This window comes from Aulonocara sp. 'chitande type north' Nkhata Bay, linkage group LG13 (assembly GCF_057382095.1).
Source record: "Aulonocara sp. 'chitande type north' Nkhata Bay isolate Kocher_YH1m ecotype deep benthic linkage group LG13, A_spYH_male_GT1.1, whole genome shotgun sequence".
In the NCBI taxonomy this organism is placed as follows: Eukaryota; Metazoa; Chordata; class Actinopteri; order Cichliformes; family Cichlidae; genus Aulonocara; species Aulonocara sp. 'chitande type north' Nkhata Bay.
The window spans coordinates 5,622,612-5,633,609 of NC_141356.1; the positions used below are offsets into that span (position 1 = coordinate 5,622,612).

General features: G+C 42.7%; 1 protein-coding gene across 1 annotated transcript; it reads left to right on the top strand.

Annotated features, from left to right (window-relative positions):
* The first annotated feature begins 42 nt into the window (after window positions 1–42).
* pwwp2b (PWWP domain containing 2B) lies at window positions 43–10,165 on the top strand. Its single transcript, XM_086258372.1, has 4 exons — window positions 43–604; window positions 725–970; window positions 3,134–4,862; window positions 7,939–10,165. Exons 2-3 carry the CDS (start codon window positions 831–833, stop codon window positions 4,860–4,862), a joined length of 1,869 nt encoding a protein of 622 aa, XP_086114498.1. The 5' UTR covers window positions 43–604; window positions 725–830; the 3' UTR covers window positions 7,939–10,165.
* Window positions 10,166–10,998: the final 833 nt, after the last annotated feature.

Below are 10,998 nucleotides of genomic sequence, written 5' to 3' on the forward strand. Positions count from 1 at the left end.
GCTGGTGTGTTTCTATTTTTCTTTTAACTTCTGCAAGATGCTCTCTCCACTAAGCAAAGTAATCATGTTAACTTTAACTTACATAAAAGAAATACTTTATTGTGTCAAAATAAGCTTTTCAGAAAAAGCGTTATTGGCTCACCGGGCATGTATTACCTACATGCAGAGTAAATTAAGCCAGTCTTAAAATAGATCATTTTAAAGGGGAACTCGACGTTTTTAGCTCCAAATAGATAATAATATCCTCATTAATGTAATTTACAACAAGATACATTCAAGTAAAGTGGCAGGTTTTTGTCAAATAGCACATTAAATGTTTTATTTATTTGTGTGCGTGTGTGACATTATATATAATCGTTGTCAGCTGGCTCTGCATCTTGTGATTATTATTTAATTGCCATTTTTGTCATCATCAGTTTTAATTTTTGATTACATATTATTTTAAAATGCTTGTATGCGTTTTCAGTTTTCATGTGTAATTGTGGTATTTGTTTTGAAGACGGACGCCATAAACCTGCTGCTGAGTTTAAAAGAGGGGGGAAAAAAGCGAAAAGTGCCGGGGTAATGAATGGCATCAAGCAGTACAAAGTGAGACAGAGAAAGGGTAGGCCTTGTCTTGAGAGATTTTCTGCTCCTGTAGCACAGAGAGCGTGATGTCAGCGGTGGCAGTACTGTTGTAATTGACTTGGTGGGGGTGATGGCGTCATTTTATGCCCTGGTGTAGCCTCCTGCTCCAATAGCGAAGGGGAGACGGATCTTTGGCCGACGCGACCGTGGCTCCCTTGGCCGGGATCGAGCACCGCCGAGCCGGACAACTCACCCCGGGAAACATGGAGGCTGTGGCCGAGGAGCTGCGGGCCGGCTCTCGGGTACCTGTCACTATCGATCAAATAGTTAACGATACACTGGTGGTGACGCTGACCTATCGAGAAAGGATCTACACGGGGATTTTACTCGATTGCAACAAAAAGTGAGCACTATTTTTTCTAAACTTCTTTTATATATTATCGTCTAAAAATTATTTGCTAAATACTGCTAACGGCTAATTTACCTTGGATGCTAAGTCAAAGCTAACTATTAGCGACCTAGGCCTTTATACAAAAGGCTTGCAGGTTATTGTAGCTGACAAGGTGGCTATCTGCTAGCTTCTCGGCTAATGTTAAAGTGATGTCATTTTTGCCTATAATAAGACGGCGAAATACTCGATTTTACGATGGAGGAAAACTATATAAAGGCATTAGCCCAGCCTGTAGAGACTGTTAGTGACTTCTGTTGAAAAATATCTACTGTCAGTGGGTTCAGCTATAGCTTATTGTTAGCCTAATCAAGGGAAGACCATCTAAAGCGAATCCAGTAAAATAGCCAGGCCTTAGCTACACACTATTTATTTTTATCTGTTTTATTATCATGCAATTGTACAGAAATGTGAATGTGCACTAGTTTTGTAGGCAAATGTCTGAGTACAGTAAACTGAAATTTATTCAAAGGCAGCAACATTATAACCTGTCATTTCTGACTAGCAGAAACAATAGAAAATTATTAAAATACATTTGAATGATCACAACTGTGTCTCATTTTCGGTAAATCAAGCTTTGGTCTTATCTGTGTCCATCTTAGCCTCTGACAAAGCAAAACATAAAAAATGGGGCTATTGATAGAAAGCACATTCTGTTCAAAAGAGAACCATACAAGTATAATTTGACATGTACCAGTGTCATGTCTTATCAGGCCCTCTTGTTGTGTGTCACATGTATAAGCCTTGTGTTCCTCCTGGTGCTGTGCACCTTAAAAGCCACTGGCTTTAGGCTATTTATAGACGAGCAGAATCAGAACCTGACCAGCTTTTCCCCTTAGTATGCTTAGATGGTTTTTCGTGCAAGAGCTCATGCTGTACTGAAAATAACCCACCCAAATGGGAAAAGGTCGGCCTTGGAATAACTTAAAATAGGCCTATATTTTAGGCCTTGTCACTGACAAAATTTGACTAATTCCTCCTTTTCAGCTCATGGCAATACACTTCCTGTCATTGTCCGATGCAAACAGATTGTTGCATTATTTTTTTTAATCTTATTGTCTTGCCCTATCATTCTGACAGATCTCCACCACAGCATGAAAAGACAACAGTGTGGTGAATCATGCCTGGCCATATTCTGCGTCCTTGTACTGCGCTTAACTATTACTGTGTGTTCCCTACTACATACAGCCTTGTTTGTGCTGCGTCAATCAGAGTAAAGAGTGATATTCAACAGCTATAGGGGCGCATATTTTGTTATGGGAGCCTAAAGCTAAGAGTAACAAGCCTCACCAGGAGACTATTATTTGGAGATGCCTGCCAACTACTTCTCTTGGGGAGGAAAGCAGGCTCCCCAAATGTGCACTAATTAATAATCTTGCCGCACATAAGCCCCAAGTAGACACGGATGCAAAAACAAACTGAAATCTCCTGGCTCCTTCCCTACCTCTCTGAATCCCGAGTGATTCATGGGATTGTTTTTGTTCAGTCAGATGTTGGGGAGGAGGGGGTGGTCTCGGGCATCCTGTAGTCTCTTTGTCTGTTGTCTCCTGACTAAGGCAGCACAGCTATGTTACTGTTGCTTGCCAGCCACCTCTCAAAGACTTTCTTGGCAGTTAGGACCTCACTGGACATGTTTGCTGATCCCAGTGTGTTTATAAAAAAAAAAAAAAAAAAAAAAAAGCACACACACACACGCAAAAATCACATAAAAATCACTTAGGGAAAATTCAGCAGCACTGTTGCTTCTGTGGCCTGAGGCTGAGGCACAGATAACTGTCTGTCTGCTTGCACAACAAACCCCAACCCCCACATGTTAAGAACCTTCAGCACCCAGGTGACAGGGAGAGTGACATCAATGTCTCGCGTCAAAGTAAAACCAAAACTAGTTATATATGTTTGTTTTTTTTTCGACAATGTGAACATTGTTCTTTTATTGTTTCAGTGCTGTCCTACTTGCCTCAGGTTGTGTCACATGTTGAGGCATATTGTTCTAATGGAGGGGATTGTTGAAGTAAAAATTCTCAGGGTTTAGCACGACTGTATCATCTTTGCTGTATAAAGCTTAACAAGATCCACAGCTATTTATACACTGTTTCTTTTTTCTCTCGTTTATTTTAGGACCGGGCTATTTTGTCTACCAGACTTCACAACAAAACTCGGGGACTGCCAAGAATCTAAACCTGCTTCTGAAATCCAAGAAGTTCTGAGCGAGGACTCGGTTTCCAAATCTCCCAGCCAGGTTTCACACAGACCAAAGGATGAAAACACTCTCCCTGAAAGCAGCATACCTACACCTCCTCTACCCTGCCCCGTTCCCACACCAGTGCCAGCTGGACAGACTCCTTATCCTCCTTATTTTGAAGGAGCCCCCTTCCCCCAGCCCTTATGGGTGCGCCACACCTACAGCCAATGGGTACCTCAACCCCCTCCACGACCAATCAAGAGAAAGAAGAGGCGAACGCGAGAGCCCGGCCGTATGACCATAAGTACTATCCGTCTGCGGCCTCGGCAGGTACTGTGTGAAAAGTGCAAGAACACGCTAAATAGTGACGAGGACAGCAAAGATGGCATGAGCAACACCAAGACCTCTAGAAAAGAAAATTCACTACAAAGTGACGATGACGGCTACGACAAGGATACTCCTAATAAGTTGTCAAGAAAAGAGGACACAGTCACAGCCAAGGACACTAAAAGACGGGAAAATGGCACCAGCCTTGATAGTAAGCGTCTCAGAAAGGACAAAAGGTGCGAGGCTGATGGGGAGAAGTACCCTGGAACTGATGTTATTCCACACAGTCCCGTCATAAAGATCTCCTACAGCACTCCACAGGGCAAGGGGGAGGTTATGAAGATCCCGGCGCGAGTCCACGGTTCAGTCAAACCATTCTGCCCCAAACAGCTGGTGCAGAATGGCGTGGGGGAAAACGACAAGGCAACTTCTGATGCCACCAAGGAACAGCGGCACATTCTAGATGCCACAAGGTCTGGCCTCACTGTGTCCATTCCCAAACTCAAACTAACAAGACCTTTTGCAAATGTAGGTCAGGACACACCTTCTCCAAAGATCCGTTTGAGACCCCCTCAGAGGGACACTGAGGAGAGCGTGGTTGAGTATGATGCGGAACTTCTTGGAGGCACCAGGAGACGGAGCCCTAGGGGGCCCGGGCCGTGCCTCCCACACTCCGAAGACTCAGGAGAAGGCAAGAACTCTCTGGAATTGTGGTCAGGGAGTTCAGGTGAGGAGGTGGATCGCGGCCACAGCGACCTCACCCTTCTCATTAACTTCCGTAAACGTAAAGCGGATTCTTCTAGTTTGTCGGTGTGCAGTAGCGACAGCCTGGACGAGTCAAAGTCCTTCAGCTCGGACGGCACCTCACCAGAGCTGTGCGATCTGGCGCCTGGTGAAGACCTCTCTGTAACCTCATCTTCTGTACCTTCACGGGACGACTGCAAGACAGTGCCGCCTCTCACAGTGCGGCTTCACACCCGCAGCATGACAAAGTGTGTGACAGAAGAAGGTCACGCCATAGCGGTGGGTGACATCGTGTGGGGGAAAATCCACGGCTTCCCCTGGTGGCCTGCACGCGTCCTGAGCATCAGCGGCACTCGCAAGCAGGAGACAGCCAGTTGCGAGGCCCAGTGGCCCCAAGCCAAGGTGGCGTGGTTCGGTTCACCCACAACCTCCCAGCTTTCTGTTGCCAAACTGTCGCCCTTCAGAGAGCTCTTCAGGTCCCGCTTCAACCGGAAGAAGAAAGGGATGTACCGGAGAGCTATCCTGGAGGCAGCCAAGGCCGTGGGTCACATGAGCCCGGAGATTACGTCACTGCTTTCTCACTGCGACACGTAGGTGAGTTCATAGCACTTACATGTGCCTGTATCACTTCTATGACTATGTTGGGCAAAGGGGTATACTATAAACTAGAGCTGGGCGATATGAGATTTTTTCATATCACGATATGTTTTTTCATTTCAGGCGATAACGATATCTATCACGATATAAGCCAAATAACTATATTTGTAAGATTTAAATGTGCCGTTGCTCACAAGTAAAATGTGAAATAATCAGCAGCTTGTTTTTATTTAAGTATTTATTTCCCATAATAAGTTCAACAGGGTAGATGTACTTAAGGAACATGAGACTTTTTCAGATAAATAAAGGCAAATATTGTAAACTACACAAAAGGCAGCCGCTAAAGCGTTTAAGTTTCAAAATAGAACAAACGAAACAGACTAAATTGTCAATTCCACTTAGAAACAAAATATTAATTCTAAAAATAAATCTTAGTTTGTGTTACAGAATAACAGAGAAAACTGACTAACTTTTGTCAATATCAAATAAACTGAGAACTAAAAGGAAATTCTCAATCTCTCCTTGTTGTATAGCTGAGCTTTTCAAACAGTTTTAACAGTTACTTTAGTCTGACAAAAGCCGAATGACGAATTAGCGCTTCCAGTCAGAGACTGAGGCTACGTCCACACGTACACGGGTATTTTTGAAAACAGAGATTTTCCGTTTTCGTTTTAAAAAATAATCCCGTCCACACATAAAGGCAGAAATGAAGGAAAACGCTGCTATGAACATGCCAAAGCAGCAGGTGGCGCTAGATTCCTAACCGTGCAGAAATGTTGGCCAATCAGAAGTCTAGAAGCCTCGGTGGGAAAAAGTAAACAAAGCTGGGGCATAGAAGCAGAACAGAGTCGTATGTGTGGAGGGACAGTAACTGTGTGTATATGTAAGCATTTAAACACTGCAGAGAGTAGAATTAACAGTATTGTAGAAATTCATTTCACCGAAACAATAACGTGGCGCACAGTGTGACGCATGCACCAGTTTATTGTATTTCCAGACTTGCTTTCGGCACAATTTACAGTGCACGCTACTCTGTTTTTTGTCAGACTTGAAATAGCCGAAATACCTTCACACTACGGAACTTCTATGGCTCTTCCGTTCGACAATCTCTCCGACGTTGGAACCATCATCTGTTTTCTCTTCGGTCACGCTCGGTTGATTTTTCTAGTCGGCACACTCATTTCCTCCATTACCCGCTGGCTCCATTACCCGCTGGCTGCTTCCCAAACAAACACACGTGCGGCTTGGCACTTGTGCTGTACGTAACAAGTCACGCGACGTGACGCTGCGGCTGTGATTGGTTCGGCTCTGCGCTACTTAATTTGGATTGGCTGACCTTTTTTTTTCTTTTTTCTTTTTTCTTAAGAGGACAAGAGCGGCGAGGTCTATCGCGATAGCTTAATTTCTCTATCGAGTAAAAGTTATATCGCGATACATATCGTTATCGTTCTATCGCCCAGCTCTACTATAAACATAGAATATTACAGAAATCGTTACCGATCACCTGCATTTTTTTCAAACAATGTCTACATGGTAGATGAAGGAAATGCTTTAAGTGAACCTAAGAAGATAATACAAGCAGCCAGTTGGTGTTGTCGTTGTGTGCTCCCCCACAAAAAAACAAAACAAAAAAACAAGGCCCACACAAACACACGGACCAACACCAACTGGCTGCTTGTATTTTAGATTGTATTTTATTTTTTTAGATGACAAAAAAAAACTCGGTCTAGTCATCAGTGGCCCAACTGGTAGTTTTAATCACAATGATTGACTATGAGAAACAAGTCTGACTCAGCAAGAACAAATTACAGCACAGAGCTGGTGCAGATGAGCAAGAGCTGCCAGTGTAGAAATGTTGGCTGTGCAGACACAATACGGGCTGCATGCATGAGTCAGTTGATTGACAGTAAGTCGGCACATTTCTCAGTTTTTGGCATTTTCTGTTTTGTTTTTGTTTTTTTAATATGAACCTTTTCTTTCTTAAACTATTAGAAATTGAGTAACTTTGATATTTGCATTGATTCTATGATTTGACACCCCCCCCCCCCCCCCCCCCCCCCCAAAAAAAAAAGCGCACACACCAGAAAGAATGTACAGCCAAGCTAAAAGTGTATGTTTTTAATTTATTTCAATTGTGTCCCTCTTGATTGTATATATTTCTCCTGTTTGCTATTTATTCCTTTATATTTTATGCTGGAGCAGTTAGTATAGAGCCCCACAATTTTGTAGTACACGTGCAATGACAATTGTTAAATATTCCCTGTGCCTCTCCGGCTGTATTCACCAGCTCTTCCCTCAAATATCTGTGAAACCTGTAATTTGATGAGCATGTTAAACTTTAGGGCAGAATGCTGAGCTAAAAGAAAAAGAGCTTGTGCTCCAACCCGCTCTAGTACCAAACACTTTGAGCTGTGTCGTGCCAGCCTCGCTGCATTCACGTCCTGAAACAGGTGCTGTGTTTGAGGCAGCAGAGCAAACATTAACACAAGCTCTAATGAAGGCACAGGCTGTGCGGCTGCCTGTCAACAGGGATGGTTTGTTTAAAAGGCTCATTTCAGAAAAGGACTCGCATCAGGCTGTACTGCTTCAATTCAAGCAATCAGAGTGCATGACCATAAGTTGTTTCTTTTTTTAAAGTCATCTCTTATTTGGTTGTCGTCCAAGTGTGGTGACCTAGCCTGGGTAGCCAAGCAGCAGGTTCCTCAACATACACTCAAATGTTAAATATTGTCTCTGAGTGATAGAAGGGGCAAACAGACCATTTCCAACCCCACTGTTTACTCTGTTACGAGCACAGCAGCCAAGAGGGAATTGGTTATAGCAGAGGATAAACAGTAAGGGGTTAAGGCAAGCCTCTATTTGGTGCCTTTTCCAGACCTCATAAAGGAAGCGTTTTTCTTCCTCTGTCAGCTACACAGAGGTTTCACATGACTGATATAACATGTTGAGCACAACACCAAACGCACTGCTGATTCTTGCAGACTCAGTTAAAAATGACCTGCACCGGATGCATGACCTGCCTTGTTTGCTCATTGTCTATCCCCCTTTTGCCTCTCTCTCTTTTTTTGCATAGAGCCTGAGGACTGAAGACAAGTCTCCGAGGTTTTTCTGAATTCTCAGACTATGTCATCAAGACCCAGGAGGGAGTACGTGTGGTTGCCACGGCTACTATTTATACGCCCTCTCATTTTTTATTTTATTTTCTTTTTTCTCACAAGGCTGGTGGAAAATGGCCGCCAAGGTGGAGTGTTCTTGAGACCGGATAAGGGAGCAAAAAATATAAAGGCCTGGCATCTCATGGTCTTCTTTGAACTATAAACTATTCCTCCTTTTTTTTTTTTTTTTTTTGTCCTTTCCTAGATTTAATCATATTTCAATAGAGCCGAATAACAACACTACAAGGACCTGAATGTATTTATTGTCTGTAATGTTTTATTATGATCCAGTAAGTTCACCCTTTCTACTACAGTCTCGCAAAAACCTCCCAATCTGCTGCTGTCATTATCGCGGGCCTTGCCGCCGTCGTCGTTTGGCTCCAAGGTTCCCCTCCTCCAGCCAAGAAGGCTCCCCCTCCTCTTCCTCCTTCATCCCTCGGACACAAGTTTAAAAAGGAAAAAAAGTCTTACCCCAAAACCTCTTTTCCTCTGAAAATGTGAACAGCTCCATCCAGAGACAGTAGTGACTGTTTCCAGCTAGCGATCACAGTGTTTCATCCTCGTAGCCTTCCGCGACATTAGTTGGATTTGTGGATGTATTTATACTGAACTCTGTTCCTCTCCTGATTCATGTCGTGTCTCTTTTCCATTTCATTTTCTAACGTTACGAGTGTCATGTCGGCGTACTCTACCCCTCCCAACGCTTTTGTTTTTTTTGTTTGTTTTTTTTTTCCCTGAGAACCATTATTAATTATTTAAAAGTGTCACGTTTAAGAAAAAAAAAAGCACTTTATCTGTACCTTGGTGGCCTGCTGTAAGCTCAGTCTGAAACACTATTGCGAGATACAGCCCTGTTAGGCTGCAGGGGAATTCAAAAGTCTTTGTGGTTGACTATCCATGGCCTTGGAGATACAAAACAACTTTTTTTTTTTTTTTTGTCTTTTTAGTCGTACAATTTCGGGGACACCAGACACAGATGGTTGTGTACACTGTATTCTCGCATTTTGACTTGGGTGCGTTTCTCTCTCACTACAAAAAAAATTCTCCATGTTTTAACATTATCCACTGGATAAACATGGACGAACAAGCGCGTCAGAAGTCCCCTATGCATTATCAGTTAAAGCTTTATGAGTGACTTTGGGAGAAGAAGAAAAAATAACATGCTGTAAGAATACTGTGAATTCAACTGCTGAGTGTGCTGAAGATAAAAGGAAAAAAACCTGCTTGCTACTAGTTGGAGCAGTTATATTGAGACATCAGGCAAAAGCAGACCGACTGCGCCGCTGACCTTTAGTGACCTTTTGTGTTGAAAGCAGCACAGTTGGATTTAGAGGGGAAGGGAGGGAAAGGCGAGGCAGCCCTGTCGGTGTTTAAAATCGTAACTGAACGTTGCGCGCAGTCACACTCAGCAGACCGGTCCGTCTGCTTTCTGTCCGCCTGGAAACTGTTCGTTCCCATCGAGGCTTGCTGTCAGCGAAGCGTATTTTTAAAGGGGAGCAGTTTAATGCACTCTTCTTTCTTTTCTTTTTTTTTCTTTTTTTTTTTGATAATCTGCAGTTTGACGGTTTGTAGTCAAGCGCAGCTAGGTCCCAGGCAGCCTTACAGTTTAAGAGTCTATACGTACGTATGCCTGAGAGGGGAAGTGGTCGACAGGATTTTTCCCCACATATGAGCAACATGGCTGTCTACTGTTGCCCACGTTGGTCAATAATATTAGCTACTTTTTTTTTTTTTTTACATGTACTGTACATAAAATAAAATATACAAGCAATACTTGTCACTTTGTCATTGATGATCAAAAGGGCTCCTGTTTTTGTGGTACCTCATGTTATTGCAGTCCATTAATTGACTTCAGAAGTGCAGGAGTGACGTCTGATGATATTGTAGCAATATTATCAGAGTTATTTCAGCTTGAGGCTTGAAAGTTTAGACAAAATTCCCTTGATCTGATAAGTGTTTTGTGGGAAAGTGTGTGACTCTTGTTAAGTCGGATGCTAGAGTCTTTTTATATCTCGCGGGATTGGTCCTATATTTCAGTCCTTTGTTGTTTTGTTTTGTTTTAAGCTGGCTCAAATCCAGTGTGCATCAACCAGCTTGTTGTCTCGAGGAAAAAACACAAAGTTCAATAAAAGTGTTTTAAGTTTTTATTGATTTATAAAATGATTTGCTTTCAGTTTGTTACAAAGTGGAGTCCAAAACTGCACCGATGAAGTTAAACGTGCACAGAGGCAGAGACTAAATTTCAATATTCACGCGTGAGGGTTCACAGGGTTCACGCGGATTTCCTTATTATGAAAAGCAGAATCGATGATTTGTCTTAACACGTATTAAACAGAACCAGCGGGTTTCCGTCATGTTCTTTCGTCCAATTTCACACCTCCTGAGAGGCCTGCTAGTAATTTGATCTTTTCCTTTAAAGCTCAGTTTTGTGGGTTGAAGGAACTGTGCAGTTTATTCATTTAGTTCAGCAAAGTTGAAATTTTGCAGCAGTCTGAAAATTAAGAATACATTTAATAAGTAATGACTAATCAACACAGTTCCTATATGACCTTTCATGGTGCATATACTGCTGGTATGTGAAGGGCAAAAGGTGAATGTATTGCTTCTGTTCTATATAGTAATATATTCATCAGCACAACTGTAACCAGTATACAGTGAATAGGAAGCAGAAGTAAGTGGATGGATGGGTTATGGCTTCTATCCCCTGGCATCCATTGTTCAGTGTGTCAGATTTACATGTTTCAAAGAATAGCTTGACATTGTGTGAAATCAGAAGATTCATAACTACATCTATGTCCAGCTGCTGCTCTTAATATTTCTGAGCTGTCAGCCTCAACAAGGCCTCAGTTCTGTTTCAGGTTGGAACTCGACAGCCTATCTGTAGATTCCTCTGTGGTCTCTGCTCAGGTTTGGCAACACCTTGCGCTGCTAAAATTGGTTTTACAGCCTTTGGTTTGTTCTTGTTTTTCTCCTCGCGT